We start from the raw sequence: 26,377 nt of genomic DNA, 5'->3' as shown, positions 1-26,377 counted from the left end.
GGGTTTGCTATGGCTGGATTTCGTGCCTGGACCAGAAAAGATAACTTAAGTCAGAATGCGCAGATATATGCCAAAAGGCATTACTACAGCCTTCAGTAAGAGTAGTCAACTAGCTCGATACGTTGTTTTTCAAAAAGAAAAGAGAAAGAGGCTCATGGCACATTTATTGAACCCCCGTCGTCTCTCAGAACGCTCCCGTCATGAATTTATCTAAGTTGAAAGCACTCAGTGGTTGTTAGAGGGAAATCTTTCAACGTTTCTTTATTTTTCATATCAGACATAATATCAAATACAGTAGACATAACATGCTGACTAGACCGGGCACGCACGCATGTTGATTTTGTCCATCCACACCAGACGCGATCAGGACACTCAGGTTGAAATATCAAAAGAACTCTGAACCAACTATATTAATTTGGGGACAGGTCAAAACACATGAAACATTCATGGACATTTAGCTAACTAGCTTGCTGTTGCTAGCTAATTTGTCCTGGGATTTAAACATTGGGTTGTTATTTTACCTGAAATGCACAATTTCATTTTTTTCTGGATCTTTGTAGAATTTTAACCCATTTTGAGTCACACAAAATCGTTTTCTCTACTCCGACAATTAATCCACAGATAAAAGGGGAAACCTAGCTAGTTTCTAGTAATCTCTCCCCCTTCTGTCTTCTTCTTCTTCTTCTTCTTCTTCTTCTTCTTCTTCTTCTTCTTCTTCTTCTTCTTCTTCTTCTGTGGTCTTTATATAGAGGTTGGCAACCAACTTTCGGGTGCATTACCACCACCAACTGGACTGGAGTGTGGACCTCAGTTTATCTTTCAATCCCCACTTGGGTAAATGCTCCTAAAAACCAATGAGGACATGGGAGAGGCGGGTGCTAGCAGTTTGGATGAAATGATTGAATAACATGTACAGTGGGGGAAAAAATTATTTAGTCAGCCACCAATTGTGCAAGTTCTCCCACTTAAAAAGATGAGAGAGGCCTGTAATTTTCATCATAGGTACACGTCAACTATGACAGACAAAATGAGAAAAAAAAATCCAGAAAATCACATTGTAGGATTTTTTATGAATTTATTTGCAAATTATGGTGGAAAATAAGTATTTGGTCAATAACAAAAGTTTCTCAATACTTTGTTATATACCCTTTGTTGGCAATGACACAGGTCAAACGTTTTCTGTAAGTCTTCACAAGGTTTTCACACACTGTTGCTGGTATTTTGGCACATTCCTCCATGCAGATCTCCTCTAGAGCAGTGATGTTTTGGGGCTGTCGCTGGGCAACACGGACTTTCAACTCCCTCCAAAGATTTTCTATGGGGTTGAGATCTGGAGACTGGCTAGGCCACTCCAGGACCTTGAAATGCTTCTTACGAAGCCACTCCTTTGTTGCCTGGGCGGTGTGTTTGGGATCATTGTCATGCTGAAAGACCCAGCCACGTTTCATCTTCAATGCCCTTGCTGATGGAAGGAGGTTTTCACTCAAAATCTCACGATACATGGCCCCATTCATTCTTTCCTTTACACGGATCAGTCGTCCTGGTCCCTTTGCAGAAAAACAGCCCCAAAGCATGATGTTTCCACCCCCATGCTTCACAGTAGGTATGGTGTTCTTTGGATGCAACTCAGCATTCTTTGTCCTCCAAACACGACGAGTTGAGTTTTTACCAAAAAGTTCTATTTTGGTTTCATCTGACCATATGACATTCTCCCAATCCTCTTCTGGATCATCCAAATGCACTCTAGCAAACTTCAGACGGGCCTGGACATCAAATCAAATCAAATCAAATCAAATTTTATTGGTCACATGCGCCGAATACAACAGGTGCAGACATTACAGTGAAATGCTTACTTACATGTACTGGCTTAAGCAGGGGGACACGTCTGGCACTGCAGGATTTGAGTCCCTGGCGGCGTAGTGTGTTACTGATGGTAGGCTTTGTTACTTTGGTCCCAGCTCTCTGCAGGTCATTCACTAGGTCCCCCCGTGTGGTTCTGGGATTTTTGCTCACCGTTCTTGTGATCATTTTGACCCCACGGGGTGAGATCTTGCGTGGAGCCCCAGATCGAGGGAGATTATCAGTGGTCTTGTATGTCTTCCATTTCCTAATAATTGCTCCCACAGTTGATTTCTTCAAACCAAGCTGCTTACCTATTGCAGATTCAGTCTTCCCAGCCTGGTGCAGGTCTACAATTTTGTTTCTGGTGTCCTTTGACAGCTCTTTGGTCTTGGACATAGTGGAGTTTGGAGTGTGACTGTTTGAGGTTGTGGATAGGTGTCTTTTATACTGATAACAAGTTCAAACAGGTGCCATTAATACAGGTAACGAGTGGAGGACAGAGGAGCCTCTTAAAGAAGAAGTTACAGGTCTGTGAGAGCCAGAAATCTTGCTTGTTTGTAGGTGACCAAATACTTATTTTCCACCATAATTTGCAAATAAATTCATTAAAAATCCTACAATGTGATTTTCTGGATATTTTTTTCTCAATTTGTCTGTCATAGTTGACGTGTACCTATGATGAAAATTACAGGCCTCTCTCATCTTTTTAAGTAGGAGAACTTGCACAATTGGTGGCTGACTAAATACTTTTTTTCCCCACTGTATGTGTGCATTTATTCTGCAATGCGAGCGCACACACGCAACGTGAGTGGTGTGGTCATTATGTAAGACATCTAATGGACAATCTAAAAAATAAAAAAATAATTGTGATTTTAATTTTGGATACTAAAATACAGCAGTACCTCACAATGTCAGGAGAAGGCATATAGTTAGGAATTAGAATAAATTGTAATAGGATCTCTATGGGTGAAACTACATCATAACTATACAAACACACAAATGTAATAAGGTTCCCTCTGCATTGATGTATTTGTATAGTAACGATGTTGCCACTATTACCACCGGTTGGTGATTAAACTATACAAACACACTAACACACCGAGAAGCCTGCATAGCGACTAGTTGGTCTGAGTAGCCAGGCCAGTGTGGTGATTATGTTACCCATTCAGGCTACGGAATGGAGCTCCCTCCGGGCCAGATAACAAAACCATTACCCGTCCAGTGTGACAGGTGCAGTCATAAACAGACACATGGAGTGTTAATGACCTACTGTTTTTAAAGAGGGGTCAGAATCTCCCCTCTGATACTGCCAGACCTTTACCCCATATTATTTAAACCCTGCTACACTGGATGAAGGGGTGCACTGGTAAATGTGGAGTTACATTAGCCTTGGGACTGGGGACAAGACTAGGGCAACATCTTCTCTAGATTACCCTCTTTTAGTGACACCCAGAGACGGGACTTAACAAGATGGAGCTGCTGTGAGAGAGGATCTTCTCCTTACCTTTTAACCTCAGCTTTATAACACCAGGCATTAGCCCTCCTATCAGCCTTGTGAAGAATCTCCTATAAGTCCTGTATCTCCTCCAGTGCATTCGGAAAGTATTCAGACCCCTTCACTTTTTCCACATTTTGTTACAGCCTTATTCTAAAATTGATTAAATTAAATGTTTTCCTCATCAATCTACACACAATACCCCATAATGACAAAGTGAAAACAGGTTTTTAGAAATGTTTGCAAATTTATAAAAAATAAAAAACAGAAATACCTTATTTACATAAGTATTCAGACCCTTTGCTATGAGACTCAAAATTTAGCTCAGGTGCATCCTGTTTCCATTGATCATCCTTGAGATGTTTCTACAACTTGATTGGAGTCCACCTGTGGTAAATTAAATTGATTGGACATGATTTGGAAAGGCACACACCTGTCTATATAAGGTCCCACAGTTGACAGTACATGTCAGAGCAAAAACCAAGCCATGAGGTCAAAGGAATTGTCCGTAGAGCTCCGAGACAGGATTGTGTCGAGGCACAGATATGGGGAAGGGTACCAAAACATTTCTGCAGCATTGAAAGTCCCCAAGAACACAGTGGCCTCCATCATTCTTAAATGGAAGAAGTTTGGAACCACCAATCGGGGGAGAAGGGCCTTGGTCAGGGAGGTGACCAAGAACCCAATGGCCACTCTGACAGAGCTCCAGAGTTCCTCTGTGGAGATAGGAGAACCTTCCAGAAGGACAACCATCTCTGCAGCACTCCACCAATCAGGCCTTTATGGTAGAGTGGCCAGACGGAAGCCACTCCTCAGTAAAAGGCACATGACAGCCCGCTTGGAGTTTGCCAAAAGGCACCTAAAGGACTCTCAGACCATGAGAAACAAGATTCTCTGGTCTGATGAAACCAAGATTCAACTCTTTGTCCTGAATGCCAAGCGTCACATCTGGAGGAAACCAGGCACCGCTCATTACCTGGCCAATACCATCCCTACGGTGAAGCATGGTGGTTGCAGCATCATCGTGTGGGGAAGTTTTTGAGCGGCAGGGACTGGGAGACTAGTCAGGATTGAGGGAAAGATGAACGGAGCAAAGTACAGATAGATCCTTGATGAAAACCTGCTCCAGAGCGCACAGGACCTCAGACTGGAGCGAAGGTTCACCTTGCAAGAAGACAACGACCCTAAGCACACAGCCAAGACAAGGCTTCGGGACAAGTCTCTGAATGTCCTTGAGTGGCCCAGCCAGACCCAAACAACTCTAGGGAGACCTGAAAATAGCTGTGCAGCGACGCTCCCCATCCAACCTGACAGAGCTTGAGAGGATGTACAGAGAAGAATGGGAGAAACTCCCCAAATACAGGTGTGCCAAGCTTGTAGCATCATACCCAATACGACTTGAGGCTGTAATCACTGCCAAAGGTGCTTCAACAAAGTACTCAGTAAAGGTTCTGAATACTTCAGATTTTTATTTTTAAGACATTTGCAAAAATGTCTAAAACCTGCATTTACTTTGTTATTATGGGGTATTGTGTGTAGATTGATGAGGGCGGCAGGTAGCTTAGTGAGTAAGAGTTTTGTGCCAGTAACCGAAAGGTCGCTGGTTCTAATCCCCGAGCCGACTAGGTGAAAAATCTGTCGATGTGCCCTTAAGCAAGGCACTGAACCCTAATTGCTCATGTAAGTCGCTCTGGATAACAGTGTCTGCTAAATGACTGAAATGTAAATGAAATGTAAAAACTGTAATGTAACAAAGGCTGTAATGTAACAACATTTGGAAAAAGTGAAGGGGTCTGAATACTTTCCGAATGCACTGCATGTGGGGCAGTGGCGGTCAATTCTTTTTTTAATGAGCATGGCCTTAGTTATTTTTATTTTATTTATTTATTTCTGTACTTTTTTCCCATTTTCTCCCCAATTTCGTGATACTCAATTGGTAGTTACAGTCTTGTCCCATTGTTGCAAGAGGCGAAAGTCGAGAGCCATGCGTCCTCCGAAACACGACCCTGCCAAGCCGCACTGCTTCTTGACACACTGCTCGCTTAACCCAGAAGCAAGCCGCACCAAAGTGTCGTAGGAAACACTGTACAACTGGCGACCGAAGTCAGCGTGCATGCGCCCGGCCTGCCACAAGGAGTCGCTATAGCACGATGGGACACGGACATCCAGGCCGGCCAAACCCTCCCCTAACCCGGACGAAGCTGGGCCAATTATGCGCCACCTCATGGCTCTCCCGGTCGCGGCCGGCTGCGACACAGCCTGGGATCGAACCCGGGTCTGTAGTGACGCCTCTAGCACTGCGATGCAAGCATGGCCTTATTTCTATTACAGCATATTGGATGACTGTCATTCATATTCCATTCACCCAGCTCAATGTAACATCGCTAGATTTAGGCTACTACATGATACATTTTAGTATTCAAGGTGACAGACATTAACAACTTCAATACCGCCTTCCACACTCTTGCCTGCATCTAGCTGATCTCAGGTGTAATCATTAGTCCAACATTTGCAAATGAGAGTTTCTATTGGACAAATTCAGGTATGTTTATCCCCGTTTTGTTCCATTTGCTTCCGTTTAAGAAAGGTTTTTCAACTAAATCGGTGGAATGAATACACCCCTGATTACACGCAAACACAGTTCACTTTCATAGCAGCCACATACAAACAGCGTGATCCATTTGATCATTGTATTCCTTCTTGCATCTACGTGCTCTACTCCTCTCACATTTTCCCTTCCCTTGTGGACTTCAGTGCACAACACATCAGCTTTCTGTGACCAGGTGAAAAAACCTTTCCAAGCTAAACCTACATATCATAACCGCTAACCGCTACACATAGCCTACATTGTTCTCTCCATATTAACGTCATAGTCAACATACATACTAGAACTAACGTGTTAGTAAACCCGCTACAATCATGCAGTACAGTGTACAGTCAGCAGCAAGCAGTTTAGCAGTTACACCGGCGGGCCACGGTGGCAATAAATTAATAAAACCAAAAGCTTACCTTGACTTGGAGTTCCAGTGTTGGATAGCCATAGCCAGCTAGCTAACATAGCATCCATCTCTGTTTGAGCCGGGTGTTTGAGTAGGCTAAACTAGCTAGCTGCATTCGCTAAGTAAGTAAGTGAAAGTGAAAAAATAAATACAACAGAATATAGCTCTCTCTCTCTCTCTCTCTCTCTCTCTCTCTCTCTCTCTCTCTCTCTCTCTCTCTCTCTCTCTCTCTCTCTCTCTCTCTCTCTCTCTCTCTATCTATCTCTGTCTTGCTTCTCCTTCATTTTTGAAGAAATTAATTTGTTCAAAACTGTTCAACTATTGTCTTTCTCTCAACTATAAAAGCTTATGCTTTCAGTACTATATTCATTCTCTAATCCTTTAATTGGGGGACAACATGTCAGTTCATGCTGCAAGAGCTCTGATAGGTTGGAGGAAGTCCTCTGGAAGTTGTCATAATTACTGTGTAAATCTATGGAAGGGGGTGAGAACCACGAGCCTCCTAGGTTTTGTATTGAAGTCAATGTACACAGAGGAGGACCGACTACACCATGGTGCTACCCTACAGAGTGCTGTTGAGGCTACTGTATACTTCATTGCAAAACAGTGTGTTTTAATCAATTATTTGGTGACATGGTGAATATATTTAGTATAGTTTTATCTAAAAAGGATACATTTTTAATGTTTCACTATTTTTATTTTTATGAAATTCACTGAGGAGGATGGTCCTCCCCTTCCTCCTCTGAAGAGCCTCCACTGATGTGGGGAAGAAACGAGGTGAGATAGGACTGACTGACCTGTTAGTCAGTGTCTCCTGGCTAACATTGCAGTGAACCGAAGCAATTCTGAGAGTAACAACTAGACTAGAACAATAATGAGTGGGACTGTAGGATACAAACAAATCCCTGACTCATTTAAACCCTGTGGTCTGTCAAGCCCATGGCAGGTAGTGAGGGTTGTGTTAAACTTCCATTGTGAGACTCTCCTTCAGTATAAACTCCTCAACAGCTCACATGTCTAAGTCTAAGGTGTGTGGGTGTGTTTTACGCTACGGCTTTGAGTATATTCCTCCCCAGGCTTTTTTATTTTTTTATTTTTTTATTTCACCTTTATTTAACCAGGTAAGCCAGTTGAGAACAAGTTCTCATTTACAACTGCGACCTGGCCAAGTGTCACGCCCTGGCTCTGGGGACTCTAATATGTTGAGCCAGGGTGTGTAAAGTCTATGTGTTTTGTTCTAGGTTTCACATTCTAGTATTGTTGTTCTGTTGGCCAGTGTGGTTCTCAATCAGAGGCAACGTGATTCAGCTGTTGCTTGTTGTCTCTGATTGAGAACCATACTTTAGCAGCCTGTTTCCCCACAGAGTTTGTGGGATCTTGGTTCTAGTCTGTTGTGTTAGACCGTGAACTGTCACGTTTTCGTTTTGTTGGTTTTGATCGTGTCTCTAATAAAGAGTATGTTTGCCTGCAACGCTGCGCCTTGGTCCTGCTCCCCGCACCAAGTCAGTGGTGCGTTTCGTCAGCCCGGCTCGGCCCGCTCCTGCTCCCCACACCAAGCCAGTGGTGTGCGTCGTCAGTCCGGCACGGCCCGTGCCTGTTCCACCGGTGGCTGGTCCGGCACCGGTCAGATGCTTCACGCCGGTGGAGCGGATTGCTCTAGCTCCGGGCCGAGCCGGGCTGACGAAACGCACCACTGACTTGGTGCGGGGAGCAGGAGCGGGCCGGACCGGGCTGACGAAGCGCACCACTGACTTGGTGCGGGGAGCCGGAACGGGCCGTGCCGGGCTGACGAAGCGCACCACTGACTTGGTGCGGGGAGCAGGAACAGGCCGAGCCGGGCTGACGAAGCGCACCACTGACTTGGTGCGGGGAGCAAGAACGGGCCGAGCTGGGCTAACGAAACGCACCACTGACTTGGTGCGGGGAGCAGGAATGGGCCGGACCGGGCTGACGACGCGCACCACTGACTTGGTGCGGGGAGCAGGAACGGGCCGGACAGGGCTGACGAAACGCACCACTGACTTGGTGCGGGGAGCAGGAATGGGCCGGACTGGGCTGGCGACGCGCACCACAGGCTTGGTGCGGGGAGCAGGAACAGGCCGGGCCGAGCTGGCGACGCGCACCGTAGACTTGGTGCGAGTGGCAGGAACAGGCCGGACCGTACTGGGAACACACACCACTGGCCCTACGTGGGGATCAGGAACAGGCCGGACCGGACTGGCAACACCCCAGTACCTCTCGCCGTGCCTCTACATCCTCCTTCCCCCTGGTGACCAGTGACTCCCGTAACCTGGCGGCCTCCTGCTGCCCCGTCGTCCACGGCGTTAGCCCCCCCCCTAAAACATTTCTGGGGGTCTCTCTTCCCCGTGGGCCAGGCCTCTATAGTTCTCGCCCAACTCTCGCTCTTCTGCCTCCAACTCCAGCCATTCTGCTCCTCATTCGGCTTGACCCAGTCGAGACTCTTCCTCCACTGTTCCCAAGTCCACCCTCTCTGCTCCTCACTAGGCTTGACCCAGTCGAGGTTGCCACGGAGATCTGCAAGCGATTCCCCTGGCGATGGCTCCTGGACACGCTGCTTGGTCCAGTTTTGGTGGGATCTTCTGTCAGTATCGTCTAACAGAGATGAGGACCAAGGCGCAGCGTTGCAGGCAAACATACTCAACGCTGCGCCTTGGTCCTCATCTCTGTTCGACGATCGTGACACCAAGATAAAGCAAAGCAGTGCGATAAAAACAACAACACAGAGTTACATATGGGGTCAACAAAACATAAAGTCAAAAATACAACAGAAAATATATATACAGTGTGTGCGAATGTAGTAAGTTATGGAGGTAAGGCAATAAATAGGCCATAGTGCAAAATAGTTACAATTTCATATTAACACTGGAGTGATAGATGTGCAAAAGATGATGTGCAAATAGAGATACTGGGGTGCAAATTAGCAAAGTAAATAACAATATGGGGATGAGGTAGTTGCGTGGGCTAATTACAGATGGGCTATGTACAGGTGCAGTGATCGGTAAGCTGCTCTGACAACTGATGTCTCCAGCTTCAGAGATTTTTGCAGTTCGTTCCAGTCATTGGCAGCAGAGAACTGGAAGGAATGGCAGCCAAATGAGGTGTTGGCTTTGGGGATGACCAGTGAGATATACCTGCTGGAGCGCAGACTACGGGTGGGTGTTGCTATGGTGACCAGTGAGCTAAGATAAGACAGGGATTTGCCTAGCAGTGATTTATAGATGACCTGGAGCCAGTGGGTTTGGCGACGAATATGTAGTGAGGGCCAGCCAACAAGAGCATACAGGTGACAATGGTGGGTAGTATATGGGGCTTTGGTGACAAAATGGATGGCACTGTGATAGACTACATCCAATTTGCTGAGTAGAGGGCATGTTTGGCAGCATGAGTGAAGGAGGCTTTGTTGCGAAATAGGAAGCCGATTCTAGATCTAACTTTTGATTGGAGATGCTTAATGTGAGTCTGGAAGGAGAGTTTACAGTCTAACCAGACACCTAGGTATTTGTAGTTGTCCACATACTCTAGGTCAGACCCGCATGCATTTAGTTTTACTAGTGTTTAAGAGCAGTTGGAGGCTACGGAAGGAGTGTTGTATGGCGTTGAAGCTCGTTTGGAGGTTTGTTAACACAGTGTCCAATGAAGGGCCAGATGTATACAAAATGGTGTCGTCCGCATAGAGGTGGATCCGAGCATCACCAGCAGCAAGAGCGACATCATTGATATACACAGAGAATAGAGTCGGCCCGAGAATTGAACCCTCTGGCACCCCCATAGAGACTGCCAGAGGTCCAGATAACAGGCCCTCCGATTTGACACATTGAACTCTATCTGAGAAGTAGTTGGTGAACCAGGCGAGACAGTCATTTGAGAAACCAAGGCTATTTAGTCTGCCAATAAGAATGCGGTGGTTGACAGAGTCAAAAGCCTTGGCCAGGTCGATGAAGACGGCTGCGAAGTACTGTCTTTTATCGATCGCGGTTATAATATCGTTTAGGACCTTGAGCGTGGCTGAGGTGCACCCATGACCAGCTCGGAAACCGGATTGCATAGCAGAGAAGGTACGGTGGGATTCAAAATGGTCGGTGATCTGTTTGTTAACTTGGCTTTCAAATACTTTCGAAGGGCAGGGCAGGATGGATATAGGTCTGTAACAGTTTGGATCTAGAGTGTCACCCCCTTTGGAGAGGGGGATGACCGCGGCAGCTTTCCAATCTCTGGGGATCTCAGACGTTACGAAAGAGAGGTTGAATAATTCTCGATTATTGTAGATTTTATCGGTGGTGACAGTGTGTCCTAGCCTCAGTGCAGTGGGCAATTGGGAGGAGGTGGTCTTAACTCCATGGACTTTACAGTGTCCCAAAACCTTTTGGAGTTAGTGCTACAGGATGCAAATTTCTGTTTGAAAAAGCTAGCCTTTGCTTTCCTAACTGATTGTGTATATTGGTTCCTGACTTCCCTGAAAAGTTGCATATCGCGGCGGCTGTTTGATGCTAATGCAGTACGCCACAGGATGTTTTTGTGCTGGTCAAGGGCAGTCAAGTGCTGGTCAAAGGCTTCACATCCTCTGTGATGATCACCACGTTTGATTGGCATCCTGTTATTTATTAATGTTTGCCCCGCAGCTGTGTGTGTGTATGTGTGTGTGTGCATGCTTGCTTCTGTGTATTTTTGCATGCATACACAAAGTCAGCGGCCAGGGGTCAGCGGCAATGTCGGCAACCCACATGACCCGTCTTGAAACACGGCCCAAGGAGTCTGACCCGCACAGAAGTCAAAGGGTTTTTCTCCGAACACAACCCGTGGCACAATGAAAGTGCTACACACTCATCTCACATGTGATACACACCCATCTCACATGTGTGTATGCATGCAAATGTGTGTGTCTGGCTTCTCAAGCTGTCCTGTATGATGTCCTGTATGTCTCTCCAGATACTATCTAGGCAGGAGGCCCGTGGTGGTGGTAGCTGACCCTGACATGCTCAGACAGATCATGGTGAAGGACTTCAGCACCTTCACCAACAGAATGGTAAGTCAATGAGGAAAATGCCCTTTTCACCTATGTGACATTTTTTTATATGATTACCTTATCGATGCATTATGCCAAAGTACTTTTTCTGTTTCTTTTATGTAGCGAATCGAAAGTAGATGATCTATTTTGAACTGCTTATTTTTAAAGTGGTTTGACAAGCTACCTGATGATAATTGTCATGAGCCCTCTTACTCCACCGGGTTACCACCTTAATGTGTTTCCACTATCTTCCACTCTGCTCATCTCTCTCTCTCTACTCAGCCTAACGAGCTCCACCTGTTCCTGCTCTGCTCGGCTCTAATTACTCTGCCAGCTGCGCTGCATTACCCACTAACCTCTCCCAGTATTTAAAGTCCCGTCTTTCAGCTCTCCTTTGTCAGATCGTCTGCAAAGCTCACACCCGAACCTGTGTGCTCGCGCTTCTGGCTCACCCTTGTTTTGTGACCCCGGACCTGCCTGATTCTTGGATACTCTTCTGCCCCAGGAAAACCAGACCTGCTCTCTGCCATTACGACTCCTGACTACTCTTCGACCCCCGGTAACTCTGACCAGCCTTCTGCCTTGCTACTACGTATTTGGATTTCCCTTGAACTGTACTTCTGCCTTGTTTCATCCGCCCCGTTGTGTCTGTGTTTCCTCCCCCAGGACTTCTGGACCACCAACCACCGGCGTCATCGGACGCATCGCTGCCACTGGGGGGGGGCACAGACCCAGCACATTGGACGGGATAACCCCTGGAGCCTTCACTCACTCCCTACTTCCCTTTTCCCTTAAGTTTTAATAAACTTTCTGGTGTGACGCAATTGTGGTCCTCTTGTCGTCTGTCTGAACCGTGACAGTACGATCTGACCATCTTGGACTCAGCGCACACTTCCCCCGACATGGAAACCGAAGAACCTGAGCAACCCACCGCCATGCTACACCTGGAACACACTGAGAGAGAGCTAGGTCGCATGAGCGGCGACATCACCTCTCTGCTTCAGGTCGGCCACCAACAGCATCAGCAGTTCCAGCAGCACCAGCAGCAGTCCCAGCAGCAGCAACAACAACTCGCCAGGATCATCCAACTCCTCACCAACCTTACCCCAGCCAGTCTGCCCACCAGCCCTGCCTCCGAGTTACCTGCCCCGGGTCATTTCAGCCGCTGCCCCGGAACCCAAGATTGGAAACCCCGAGCGGTTCAACGGCGATTCTACCCAGGTCCGGCCATTCCTGACTAGCTGCCGACTTCAGTTCTCCTTGCAGCCAAGGACCTTCGCCACGGAGGGGGCTAGGGTCGGGTATGCCATCACTCACCTGACGGGCCGAGCTCGACTCTGGGGAACAGCAGAGTTCGAACGTCAAACCCCCGCATGTGCAACCTTCGACCTGTTTGCTGAGGAGATGCTGAAGGTGTTTGACCTGGATTCACCAACCGCAGAGGCGTCTCGTGAACTGTTCAGTATTCGACAAGGCAGACGTACAGTCGCAGACCATTCCATCGACTTCCGAACCCTGGCAAGACGAAGTTCTTGGAACACACCATCGTTGGTGGACGCGTTCTTCCATAGCTTGGCTGACTATATCAAGGACGAGTTGGTCTCCCATGAACTGCCTTCCACTCTTGATGAAGCCATCGCACTGACTGTCCGGATCGACAGAAGGATACAGACCCGTCGGTCGTGAGAGGGGGCGCCCAGGTCCACCAACTACCGGCATTCGGAGAGATCCGACTGGGCTCCTGTCAGCTACTGCCACTCACCCAAGTCAGCTTGATCAGTCTGAGCCTATGGAGATTGGGCGAGCCTCTCTCACTCCTGCAGAGCGCCAGCGCCGCTTCACCTCAAACCTCTGCCTCTATTGTGGAGGTGATGGACATCGTGTGGTAACCTGTCCTTTAAAGCCGAAGCTCACCGGGCATAGGGGGAGTCCGGTTGAGCTCAATGACCATCCAGTCCTCCGACCGCAAACCCTTGCTGCAAGTTCACCTCCGCCTCTCTGACTCTACTCACACCCTGGCTGCTCTGGTGGATTCTGGCGCCGAAGCCAACATAATGGACATCAAGCTGGCACGCCAACTGGGACTGGAGAACCTCCGTTTGACACCTCCTATTCCTGCCCGGGCACTGGACGGACACTTACTCGGATCGGTCACTCATGTCACGGCCCCGGTCTTGATGGGTCTGTCCGGAAACCATCAAGAGACTATCCAGTTTCACCTGCTCCCCTCTCCAGGCCAACCCCTCATCCTGGGTTACCCATGGCTCCGCCGGCACAACCCTCAGCTCGACTGGGTGACCGGGGTGATCAGGGAGTGGGGAGAGGACTGCCACCGAACCTGCCTGCTTGCTGCCGCACTACCCCCTCGGCCAGTACCTACTAACTCCGCCCCTGACCTCTCCCATGTCCCAGAATGCTACCATGGTCTCAGAGAAGTGTTTAACAAAGCAAGAGCCACATCTCTGCCTCCTCACCGACCGTACGACTGTGCCATCGACCTCCTCCCTGGAACAGCCCCTCCAAGGGGCCGTCTTTATTCGTTGTCTGCTCCTGAAAGAAGGTCCATGGAGGACTACATCAATGACTCTCTGTCCACAGGATTGATCCGTTCGTCTTCATCTCCGGCTGGTGCTGGCTTCTTCTTTGTGGGGAAGAGGGACGGATCTCTTCGCCCCTGCATCGACTACAGGGGACTCAACGACATCACAGTGAAAAACCGTTACCCTCTCCCTCTGCTCACCTCTGCTTTTGAGTTGCTCCAGGGAGCCACTGTTTTTACCAAGTTGGATCTCAGAAACGCTTACCACCTAGTGCGGATCCGGGAGGGAGATGAATGGAAGACCGCATTCAATACACCAACAGGCCACTACGAGTATCTGGTTATGCCTTTTGGCCTCACCAATGCTCCTGCTGTGTTCCAGGCTCTAGTGAATGATGTACTGCGGGACATGTTAAACAAGTTTGTCTTCGTTTACCTGGATGACATCTTAATCTACTCCAGAAACCTGTCTGAACACACCCGCCATGTCCAGCAAGTCCTTCATCGTCTTCTGGAGAATTCCCTCTACGCCAAGGCAGAGAAATGTGAGTTTCACGTCAAGACAGTGGCCTTCCTGGGGTACATAGTGGCAGAGGGAAGTATCCAAATGGATCCTGCCAAAGTATCAGCAGTCACGTCATGGCCAGTTCCGGAGAACAGAAAGAAGCTGCAACAGTTTCTGGGGTTTGCTAACTTCTATAGAAAGTTTATCCGGAACTACAGTACCGTTGCTGCCCCTCTCACTGCTCTAACCAGCACCAAGCAACCCTTCACCTGGACCCCAGCAGCCGACAAGGCCTTCAGTACCCTCAAGGTAAGGTTCACCTCCGCTCCCATCCTCCAGATGCCTGACGTGGACCGGCAATTCATTGTGGAGGTGGACGCCTCGGATGTGGGAGTTGGTGCTGTGATTTCTCAGTGGGCTGCGGAGGATAGGAAGCTCCATCCCTGTGCCTTTTTCTCACGTCGGTTGTCCCCCTCTGAGTGCAATTACGACATAGGGAACCGAGAGCTGCTGGCTGTGAAGCTTGCCTTGGAGGAGTGGCGTCACTGGCTGGAGGGGTCCACCATTCCATTTCTCGTTTGGACCGATCATAAGAACTTGGAGTACATCCGCACGGCCAAACGGTTGAACTCCAGGCAGTCCCGCTGGGCCCTGTTCTTCACCAGGTTTAATTTCACTCTGTCATACCGGCCTGGATCACGCAACACCAAGCCAGACGCCCTCTCCCGTCAATTCCAGAAGGATGACAACCCCTCCAAGGATCCTGTGTCGATTCTGCCAAGTCCCTGCATCGTAGCAGCTCTGACCTGGGCTGTTGAGGAACAGGTGCTGGAAGCTCTCCGTAACCAGCCCGGTCCCAGCACTTGCCCAGCTGACCGCCTTTTGTCCCCGAAAACCTAAGGTCCCAGGTCGTTCAGTGGGGACATGACTCCCGCCTAGCTTGTCACCCTGGCTCCACCCGCACTTACAACCTGCTCGCCCAGAGGTTCTGGTGGCCCGCTCTGAGAAAGGATGTACGGGAATTCGTCCAAGCCTGCCCCATCTGCAACCAACACAAGTCGTCCTGCCAGCCCCCAGCCGGATTGCTGCAGCCCCTGCCTGTGCCCAGACGTCCCTGGTCTCACATCGCCCTTGACTTTGTCACGGGGCTGCCCCCCTTCAAGGGGCAAGACCGTCATTCTCACCATAGTTGACCGATTCAGCAAGATGGCACACTTCATTCCCCTCCCCAAGCTCCCAACCGCCAAGGAGACCGCCCAGGTGGTCCTGGAACACGTCTTCCGGATCCACGGACTGCCAAAGGATGTAGTTTCTGACCGTGGTCCACAATTCTCCTCCGCTTTTTGGAAGGAGTTCTGTCACCTGCTGGGAGCCACAGTCAGTCTGACTTCCGGATTCCATCCCCAATCCAATGGGCAGTCAGAGCGGGCAAATCAGGAGCTCGAGAAGGCACTGCGATGCATGACTTCACGCAACCCCCCACTCCTGGTCGCAGCAATTGACATGGGTGGAGTACGCACACAATTCTCTGACCTGCTCTGCCATCGGTATGTCCCCTTTCCAATGTGTTTATGGATACCAGCCTCCTCTATTTGCCAGTCAGGAAGGGGAGGTTACTTGCCCATCTGCACTTGCGTTTGCCCGTCGATGTCGCCGCACCTGGTCACAGGCCCGAGCCACACTTCTCAGATCCGTTGCCAGCTACACTACCGGGGCCAACCGTCGGAGAATCCCTGCTCCCACCTACCATGTTGGTCAAAGGGTGTGGTTGTCATCAAGGAACCTGCCACTCAGGGTGGAGTCGCAGAAGTTGGCACCTCGGTTCATTGGCCCATTCCCTATCATAAGAGTGATTAGCCCAACTGCTGTCCGGCTCCAACTGCCTAATTCCATGAGGGTGCACCCCACTTTCCATGTGTCTAAGATTAAGCCCATTCATGAGAGTCCGCTGGTCCCTGCTGCGCCTTGTCCTCCTCCTCCACGGCTCGTCGATGGTGGTCTGGTTTACACCGTCCGCCGCCTGCTTCGGTCCAGACGGAGGGGTAGGGGGTCTCCAGTACCTCATTGACTGGGAGGGCTATGGACCTGAGGAAAGGACCTGGGTGCCAGCTAGTCGGATTGTGGATAGGACTCTCATCACCGCCTTCCACCAACGGCATCCTGATCAACCTGCAATCCGTAGGGGCCGCCCCAGAGGGATCCCTAACCGTCCTGCCCGCTCGGCTTCCTGTCCTGTGCCTGATCCTGTCTCGGGACCTGTCCCATCTCCCGACCACGGCCCTCCGGCTTCCTCCGAGGATGAGGGCGTTCGCTCGGACCGTTCGGAGGAGTTCTAGCCCTCCTCCGGCCCCCTCCTCCCGCCCGGCGTGGTGTTGCTCTTGGGACTTCTGGGGCCGTCCCTTGGGGGGTTCTGTCATGAGCCCTCTTACTCCACCGGGTTACCACCTTAATGTGTTTCCACTATCTTCCACTCTGCTCATCTCTCTCTCTCTACTCAGCCTAACGAGCTCCACCTGTTCCTGCTCTGCTCGGCTCTAATTACTCTGCCAGCTGCGCTGCATTACCCACTAACCTCTCCCAGTATTTAAAGTCCCGTCTTTCAGCTCTCCTTTGTCAGATCGTCTGCAAAGCTCACACCCCGAACCTGTGTGCTCGCGCTTCTGGCTCACCCTTGTTTTGTGACCCCGGACCTGCCTGATTCTTGGATACTCTTCTGCCCCAGGAAAACCAGACCTGCTCTCTGCCATTACGACTCCTGACTACTCTTCGACCCCGGTAACTCTGACCAGCCTTCTGCCTTGCTACTACGTATTTGGATTTCCCTTGAACTGTACTTCTGCCTTGTTTCATCCGGGCCCGTTGTGTCTGTGTTTCCTCCCCCCAGGACTTCTGGACCACCAACCACCGGCGTCATCGGACGCATCGCTGCCACTGGGGGGGGGCACAGACCCAGCACATTGGACGGGATAACCCCTGGAGCCTTCACTCACTCCCTACTTCCCTTTTCCCTTAAGTTTTAATAAACTTTCTGGTGTGACGCAATTGTGGTCCTCTTGTCGTCTGTCTGAACCGTGACAGATAATATTGATTTTTTGTTTTGTTTTTGTGCTATGAAATCTGTACTCTTGCTTGAGCCAGGTCCTTAAATATCGTCAAGCCATCCCATTTGAAAGTAGTCAGAATATGGTCTTCAATTCTGAAACTTACTTCAATGTGAACCCCTGCAGCGAGGAGGCCCTCTGTAGTAACCAGTGTCCTTCTACTGTGAACCTGTAATACTTTTCCAAACTAAAGGAGACACATTTTTAGGGCACACTCTGACTGTGTTCCACTGCATTGCAGGAAGAAAGATGATGCGTCTCTGAAGTTCAGGCTTAGTGATTTTGTTCAGCCAATAGCCTTTGTCTTTGAGGCTCTAGAGATAGAAGGGTTTGTGTCTGAGAGCAGAGTGGACCAATGGCATCCCAAGGCAGCAGGGTCACAACTAATGATAACGTGACACATGTATCAAACAGAGGTCAGAGGTCAGGAGGTCCCAGTTGCTTTCATCATCCTCATGCCATATTGGCTTGGAACGTGTCCAAACCAAAAACCATGGTTTTCAGGCAATATCTACGCTTGGCTAAAGGCTAGAGCTGCCGCTTACAAGGGACAGGACATGGACGCATACAAGAAAGCCCGCTACAACCTCCGACGAGACATCAAACATGCAAAAGGACAATATAGGAGGAAGGTGGAATCCTATTACATCGTTGTATGTGGCATGGCTTGCAGACGATAATGGATTACAAAGGGAAACCCAGCCATGAGATCCCCAGCGATGCAGAACTCCCAAACAAGCTAAATGCCTTTTATGCTCGCTTCGAGGAATATAACACTGTGCCTTGCATGAAAGCCCCTGTTTTTCTGGATGACTGTGTGATCTCACTCTCTGTGGCCGATGTGAGCAAAACCTTTAAACAGGTTAACAATCACAAGGCCGCCGGGCCAGACGGAATACCAGGGCGCGTTCTCAAAGCATGCACAGACCAGCTGGCAAGTGTCATCACAGACATTTTCAATCTCCTTGTCCCAGTCTGTAATCCCAACATGTTTCAAGCTGGCCACCATTGTCTCTGTTCCCAAGAGCTCCAAGGTAACCTGACTAAATTACTATCGCCCTGTCCCAACATATCCACAATCTCAATTGCACGTCACACTGCCCTCTCCCACCTGGACAAGAGGGGAAATAACAATGTGAGAATGCTGCTCATAGACTCCAAGATGGCGAAGTAGTGCAGTCCTGTTTCTGTCGTGTGTCTGTAAATAGCCTGTAAATACCCTGTTTTTTTCGTATTGTTCGTACATATTTCCCTATCAGACTTTTCATCCTTCTACAAAATATACTTTCCTGCAACCCGCCTCACTCAATGTGGAACGGATTCTATTTTTGACTTACCTTTATCTAGAATCTAGAATCTCCAGTTGAAACTAGCTAGCCAGCTAACTAGCTACTTGCTATTAGCCACAGCTAGCGGTGTTTCACCCAAAACATTGGATTTTTTCCGCGGGATTAATTTTAATCATTGGACATTGATCACCGGATATTCGGCCAGTCTGCACAGCGCGTTATCGACCCAGATCATATCAGTTTTTCCGCCGGAATCACTGAATCACTGGACCTTTAACTCCGGATTCATCGCTACCAGCTGGCTACAACAAAACGGACGCTGTGGCCTGGCTAATCATCCTGAGCTAGGCCCATCTCCCGGCTATCTACCTCTCTGTCAACCGGACGGGACCACCTAGTGTTGACACGAAGCCCCGCCGATCCTACACGACTGGTCTGCCGACGAAATCGTCTGATGTGGTTACGACGTTAACCACGAAGATTCCATCCATCGGCTAGCCCTGGCCCGCTAGCACACGCTATCCGTGGCCTCTTACTCACTAAACTGAACTAGCTACTGAACTAGCTACTTGCTATTAGCCACAGCTAGCGGTGTTTCACCCAAAACATTGGATTTTTTTCCGCTGGATTAATTTTAATCATTGGACATTGATCACCGGATATTCGGCCAGTCTGCACAGCGCGTTATCGACCCAGATCATATCAGTTTTTCCGCCGGAATCACTGAATCACTGGACCTTTAACTCCGGATTCATCGCTACCAGCTGGCTACAACAAAACGGACGCTGTGGTCTGGCTAATCATCCTGAGCTAGGCCCATCTCCCGGCTATCTACCTCTCTGTCAACCGGACGGGACCACCTAGTGTTGACACGAAGCCCCGCCGATCCTACACGACTGGTCTGCCGACGAAATCGTCTGATGTGGTTACGACGTTAACCACGAAGATTCCATCCATCTGCTAGCCCTGGCCCGCTAGCACACGCTATCCGTGGCCTCTTACTCACAAGTGCTTCACCACCGGACCTTATGATAACTCAGCTATACAGCTGATATCTGCTGGACTGTTCCTTTTTACGGTACTACATCCTGTTTATGTTTAGCCTCAGCCCAAACATGGTTAGTTTATTGTTGTTTCGGTTATTTCTAATTGTACTATATCACTGTAGACCCCCCAGCCTAGCTAAACCTGCCTTAGATAGCTCCTTTGTCCCTCCCCCCATACACTCAGAGACCGACTCAATTGATGCCTCTAGAGATACTATCTCTTTCATTGTTACCCAACGCTTAGGTTTACCTCCACTGTACTCATATCCTTCCATATCCTTGTCTGTACATAATGCCCTGAATCTTTTCTATAACACCCGGAAATCTGCCCCCTTTATTCTATGTACCCAACGCACTAGAAGACCAGTTCTTAAAGCCTTTAGCCGTATCCTTATTCTAGTCCTCCTCTGTTCCTCTGGTGATGTAGAGGCTAACCCAGGCCCTGCAGCCCTCAGTATCACTCCTACTCCCCAGGCGCTATCATTTGATGACTTCTGTAATCGCAAAAGTCTTGGTTTCTTGCACATAAATATCAGAAGTCTACTTCCTAAGTTTGAGTTATTCACTGTCACTGCGTTAGCACACTCTGCCAACCCTGATGTTCTAGCAGTGTCTGAATCCTGGCTCAGGAAGGCCACCAAAAATTCTGAAATTTCCATCCCCAACTATAACATTTTCCGTCTAGATAGAACTGCCAAAGGGGGTGGAGTTGCAATCTACTGTAGAGATAGCCTGCAGAGCTCCATCATACTATCCAGGTCTGTGCCCAAACAGTTTGAGCTTCTACTTCTAAAAATCCACCTTTCCAGAAATAAGTCTCTCACTGTTGCCGCTTGCTACAGACCCCCCTCAGCCCCCAGCTGTGCCCTGGACACCATATGTGAATTGATTGCCCCCCATTTATCCTCAGAGTTTGTACTGCTTGGTGACCTAAATTGGGATATGCTTAATACCCCAGCCATCCTACAATCCAAGCTAGATGCCCTCAACCTCACGCAAATTATCAACGAACCTACCAGGTACAACCCTAAATCCGTAAACATGGGTACCCTCATAGATATCATCCTGACTAACATACCCTCTAAATACACCTCAGCTGTCTTCAACCAGGATCTCAGCGATCACTGCCTTATTGCCTGCGTCCGTAACGGGTCCGCGGTCAAACGACCACCCCTCATCACTGTCAAACGCTCCCTAAAACACTTTAGCGAGGAGGCCTTCCTAATTGACCTGGCCCAGGTATCCTGGATGGATATAGATCTCATTCCGTCAGTAGAGGATGCCTGGTTGTTCCTTAAAAGTAATTTCCTCTCAATCTTAAATAAACATGCCCCATTCAAAAAATACAGAACTAAGAACCGATATAGCCCCTGGTTCTCCTCAGACTTGACTGCCCTTGACCAGTACAAAAACATCCTGTGGCGTACAGCATTAGCATCAAATAGCCCCCGCGATATGCAACTTTTCAGGGAAGTTAGGAACCAATATACACAAGCAGTCAGGAAAGCAAAGGCTAACTTTTTCAAACAGAAATGTGCATCCTGTAGCACTAACTCCAAAAAGTTTTGGGACACTGTAAAGTCCATGGAGAATAAGAGCACTTCCTCCCAGCTGCCCACTGCACTGAGGCTAGGAAACACTATCACCACCGATAAATCTACAATAATCGAGAATTTCAACAAGCATTTTGCTACAGCTGGCCATGCTTTCCATCTGGCTACCACTAACCCGGCCACCAACTCTGCACCCTCTGCTGCAACTTGCCCATGCCCCCCCGCTTCTCCTTCACACAAATTCAGACAGCTGATGTTTTGAAAGCGCTGCAAAATCTGGACCCCTACAAATCAGCTGGGCTAGACAATCTGGACCCTTTCTTTCTAAAACTAGCCGCCGAAATTGTCGCAACCCCTATTACTAGTCTGTTCAACCTCTCTTTCATAACGTCTGAGATCCCCAGAGATTGGAAAGCTGCCGCGGTCATCCCACTCTTCAAAGGGGGTGACACTCTAGATCCAAACTGCTACAGACCTATATCCATCCTGCCCTGCCTTTCGAAAGTATTCGAAAGCCAAGTTAACAAACAGATCATCGACCATTTCGAATACCACCGTACCTTCTCCGCTATGCAATCCGGTTTCCGAGCTGGTCACGGGTGCACTTCAGCCACGCTCAAGGTCCTAAACGATATTATAACCGCGATTGATAATAGACAGTACTGTGCAGCCGTCTTCATCGACCTGGCCAAGGCTTTCGACTCTGTCAACCACCGCATTCTTATTGGCAGACTAAATAGCCTTGGTTTCTCAAATGACTGCCTCGCCTGGTTCACCAACTACTTCTCAGATAGAGTTCAGTGTGTCAAATCGGAGGGCCTGTTGTCTGGACCTATGGCAGTCTCTATGGGGGTGCCACAGGGTTCAATTCTTGGGCCGACACTTTTCTCCGTGTATATCAATGATGTCGCTCTTGCTGCTGGTGACTCTCAGATCCACCTCTACGCAGACGACACCATTTTGTATACATCTGGCCCTTCATTGGACACTGTGTTAACAAACCTCCAAACGAGCTTCAATGCCATACAACAATCCTTCAGTAGCCTTCAACTGCTCTTAAACACTAGTAAAACTAAATGCATGCTTTTCAATCGAACGCTGCTAGCACCCGCCCACCCGACTAGAATCACCACTCTCGACGGGTCTGACCTAGAGTATGTGGACAACTACAAATATCTAGGTGTCTGGTTAGACTGTAAACTCAACTTCCAGACTCACATAAAGAATCTCCAATCCAAAGTTAAATCTAGAATCGGCTTCCTATTTCGCAACAAAGCCTCCTTCACTCATGCTGCCAAACATGCCCTCGTAAAACTGACTATCCTACCGATCCTTGACTTCGGCGATGTCATTTACAAAATAGCCTCCAACACTCTACTCAGCAAATTGGATGTAGTCAATCACAGTGCCATCCGTTTTGTCTCCAAAGCCCCATACACTACCCACCACTGTGACCTGTACGCTCTTGTTGGCTGGTCCTCACTACATGTTCGTCGTCAAACCCACTGGCTCCAGGCCATCTATAAATCACTGCTAGGCAAATCCCCGCCTTATCTTAGCTCATTGGTCACCATAGCAGCACCCACCCGTTGTCTGCGCTCCAGCAGGTATATCTCTCTGGTCATTCCCAAAGCCAACACCTCCTTTGGCCGCCATTCCTTCCAGTTCTCTGCTGCCAATGACTGGAACGAATTGCAAAAATCTCTGAAGCTGGAGACTCTTATCTCCCTCAATAACTTTAAGCATCAGTTGTCAGAGCACCTTACCGATCACTGCACCTGTACACAGCCCATCTGAAATTAGCCCACCCAACTACCTCATCCCTATATTGTTATTTATTTTGCTCTTTTGCACCCCAGTATCTCTATTTGCACATAATCTCTTGCACATCTAGCATTCCAGTGTTAATACTATTGTAATTATTCTGCACTATAGCCTATTTATTGCCTTACCTCCATAACTTGCTACATTTGCACACACTGTATATATATTTTCTGTTGTATTTCTGACTTTATGTTGTTTTTTTTACCCCATATGTAACTCTGTGTTGTTTTTATTGCACTACTTTGCTTTATCTTGGCCAGGTCGCAGTTGTAAATGAGAACCTGTTCTCAACTGTCTTACCTGGTTAAATAAAGGTGAAATAAAAAAATTAAAAAATAGACTACACCTCAGCATTCAACACCATAGTCCCCTCCAAGCTCACCACCAAGCTAGGGACCCTGGGACTGAAGCCCTCCCTCTGCAACTGGATCCTGGACTTCCTGACGGGCCGCCCTCAGGTGGTGAGGGTAGGCAACAACACATCCTCCACGCTGACCCTCAACACGGGGGCCCCTCACGGGTGTGTTTAGTCCCCTGCTGTACTCCCTGTTCACCCAAACTGCGAGCCACCCACGACTCCAAAACTATCATAAAGTTTGCTGATGACACGATGGTGGTAGGCCTGCTCACTGACGGTGATGAGACAGCCTACAGGGAGGAGTTCAGAGACCTAGCAGTGTGGTGCCAGGATAACAACCTCTCCCTCAACGTCAGTAAGACAAAGGAGCTGATAGTGCACTATAGGAGAAAGAGGAGAGAGCACACCCCCATCCACATCGATGGGGCTGTTGTGGAGCAGGTCACGAGCTTCAAGTTCCTTGACATCCACATCACTAAGAACTTAACATGGTCCACACACACCCGCACAGTCATGAAGAGGGCACGGCAGCACCTCTTCCACCTCCGGAGGCTGAAGAGATTTGGCATGGGCCATCCGATCCTCAAAAGGTTTTACAGCTGCACCATCGAAAGCATCTTGACGGGCTACTTCACCACTTGGTATGGCAAATGAACCGCCGTTGATCGCAAAGCGCTACAGAGTCCATCACTGGGGCTGAGCTCCCTGCCATCCAGGACCTCTATATCAGGCGGTGTCAGAGGAAGGCCCGAAAAGATAGCAAAAACTCTAGCCACCCAAGCCATAGACCGTGATTGGGAGTCCCATAGGGCGGCGCACAATTGGCCCAGCGTCGTCCGGGTTTGGCCAGGGTAGGCCGTCATTGTAAATAAGAATTTGTTCTTACCTGACTTGCCTAGTTAAATAAAGGTAAAAAAAAATAAAAAAGAATAGACTGTTTACTCTGCTACCGTCTGGCAAACGGTACAGGAGCATCGGATCTCAGACCAACAGGCTCTGAGACAGCTTCGACCCTCCAAGCCATAAGACTGCTAAATAGCCAGACTGCTAAATAGTCAATTACAGTTTTTTCCAACTGCTTACACACGTTTTCAAAACGATGTCTCCTTTTTTCAAAACTCTACACACAATTCCCAAAACTGCACACACAAAATGCAAAATGCCTCACATCTCCTTCAAAATGTAACACTGCATTCAAAATGCCATAAACACATGTCAGAATGAAGCATTTGCATCAAATGGCAAACACTTCTTTCATAATAGTACATTTTTGGATATACCATGTAAACACTGTTGTTCTAAATCTAAAGCTCTTTGGTCTTTCATAAATCTACGCTTCATCTCTTCTCCGGGCTGGGTCTGGCCACAATACATCGTCCACATCACAAGATATGTTTTCTCTTGCCAAACATCGAGGGAAGTATCTCCTAGCATGTATCCAACCTTGGACAGAGGCAACCTCTATGTCCCCACATGCGTCCTCCATTGCCTGGAGAAGCGGCATGCGGGCATAGGGTTGACGATCATACACTTTCCAGCGCCACGCTGAGAAGAATTCCTCTATGGGATTTAGAAAAGGTGAATATGGGGGTAGGTACAAAACTACAAATTGTGGATGGGTGGCAAACCAGTTTTGGACCAGAACAGCCCGGTGAAAACTAACATTGTCCCATATATCCACAAATCTAGCAGGCTCCTGATCTGGATCAGGGACAAGCATTGTGTAAATTGCATCCAGAAAAGTGAGCATATGGCCGGTGTTGTACGGACCCAGTGTGGCATTGTGATGGAGGACCCCGTTTTGAGTGATGGCAGCACACATAGTTATATTACCCCCACGCTGTCCAGGGACATTGTCACATCCGGGCTCTGGGACTCTATATGTTGAGCCAGGGTGTGGTCATTCTATGTGTCGTATTTCTATGTCGGGAGTTCTAGTTGTGTTGTTTCTATGTTGGCCAGAGTGACTCCCAATCAGAGGCAACGAGTGTCAGCTGTGGCTGGTTGTCTCTGATTGGGAGCCATATTTAAACTGTCTATTTGCCCTTTGTGTTTGGTGGGATCTTGTTTGAGTTGGTTTGTGTTTGACCGTTGACTGTCACGTTATCGTTTTTCTTGTTTTTGTTCGTGCATTCACTTAATAAAGAAGTATGTTCGCAACTAACGCTGCGCATTGGTCTACTCCATACGACGATCTTGACAGAAGATCCCACCATACCAGGACCAAGCAGCGTGTCCAGGAGCAGGCAGCCTGGACGTGGGAGCAGATCTTGGACGGGCAGGGGTCCTGGACCTGGGAGGAAATCCTGGCCGGGATGGATCGCCGGCCATGGAGTGAGACGGTTGAAGCGCGACGGAGAGAGGAGCAACGGCGTAATCAGTGTCGGCGTCGGACGGACGAGAGGCAACCCCAAAACAAAATTAGGGGGGGCACAGGGCATGGACGACGGGGCTGACGGAGGCAGACAAGGGGCGAATTCAGAAGGCCACCAGGTTACGGGGGCCACTGGTCAAAGTAGGGAAGGAAGGTGTAGGGCCACGGTGAGAGGTACTGGGGTGTGTTACCAGTCCGGTCCGGCCCGTTCCAGATCCCGGTGTAGAGCCAGTGGTGTGTGTCCCCAGTACGGTCCGGCCTGTTCCTGCCCCTTGCACCAAGTGTACGGTGCGCGTCGCCGGCCCGGCCTGTTCCTGCCCCTCGCACCAAGTGTACGGTGCGCGTCGCCAGCCCGGCCCGGCCTGTTCCTGCCCCTCGCACCAAGTGTACGGTGCGCGTCGCCAGCCCGGCCCGGCCTGTTCCTGC

At 48.9% G+C, this 26,377-nt stretch overlaps 1 protein-coding gene across 1 annotated transcript in view; it reads left to right on the top strand.

The window, feature by feature from the left end:
• Positions 1-26,377, top strand: part of LOC121532280 (thromboxane-A synthase-like) — a 134,345-nt gene that overhangs the window by 43,050 nt on the left and 64,918 nt on the right. The window contains 1 exon segment of the mRNA XM_041838127.2: positions 11,284-11,380. Within this exon segment, the coding sequence (XP_041694061.2) occupies positions 11,284-11,380 (97 nt within the window).

This window comes from Coregonus clupeaformis, chromosome 19 (genome assembly GCF_020615455.1).
Source record: "Coregonus clupeaformis isolate EN_2021a chromosome 19, ASM2061545v1, whole genome shotgun sequence".
In the NCBI taxonomy this organism is placed as follows: domain Eukaryota; kingdom Metazoa; phylum Chordata; class Actinopteri; order Salmoniformes; family Salmonidae; genus Coregonus; species Coregonus clupeaformis.
The sequence above is the reverse complement of the archived record's forward strand: the minus strand, read 5'-3'. Positions and strand labels throughout refer to the sequence as shown.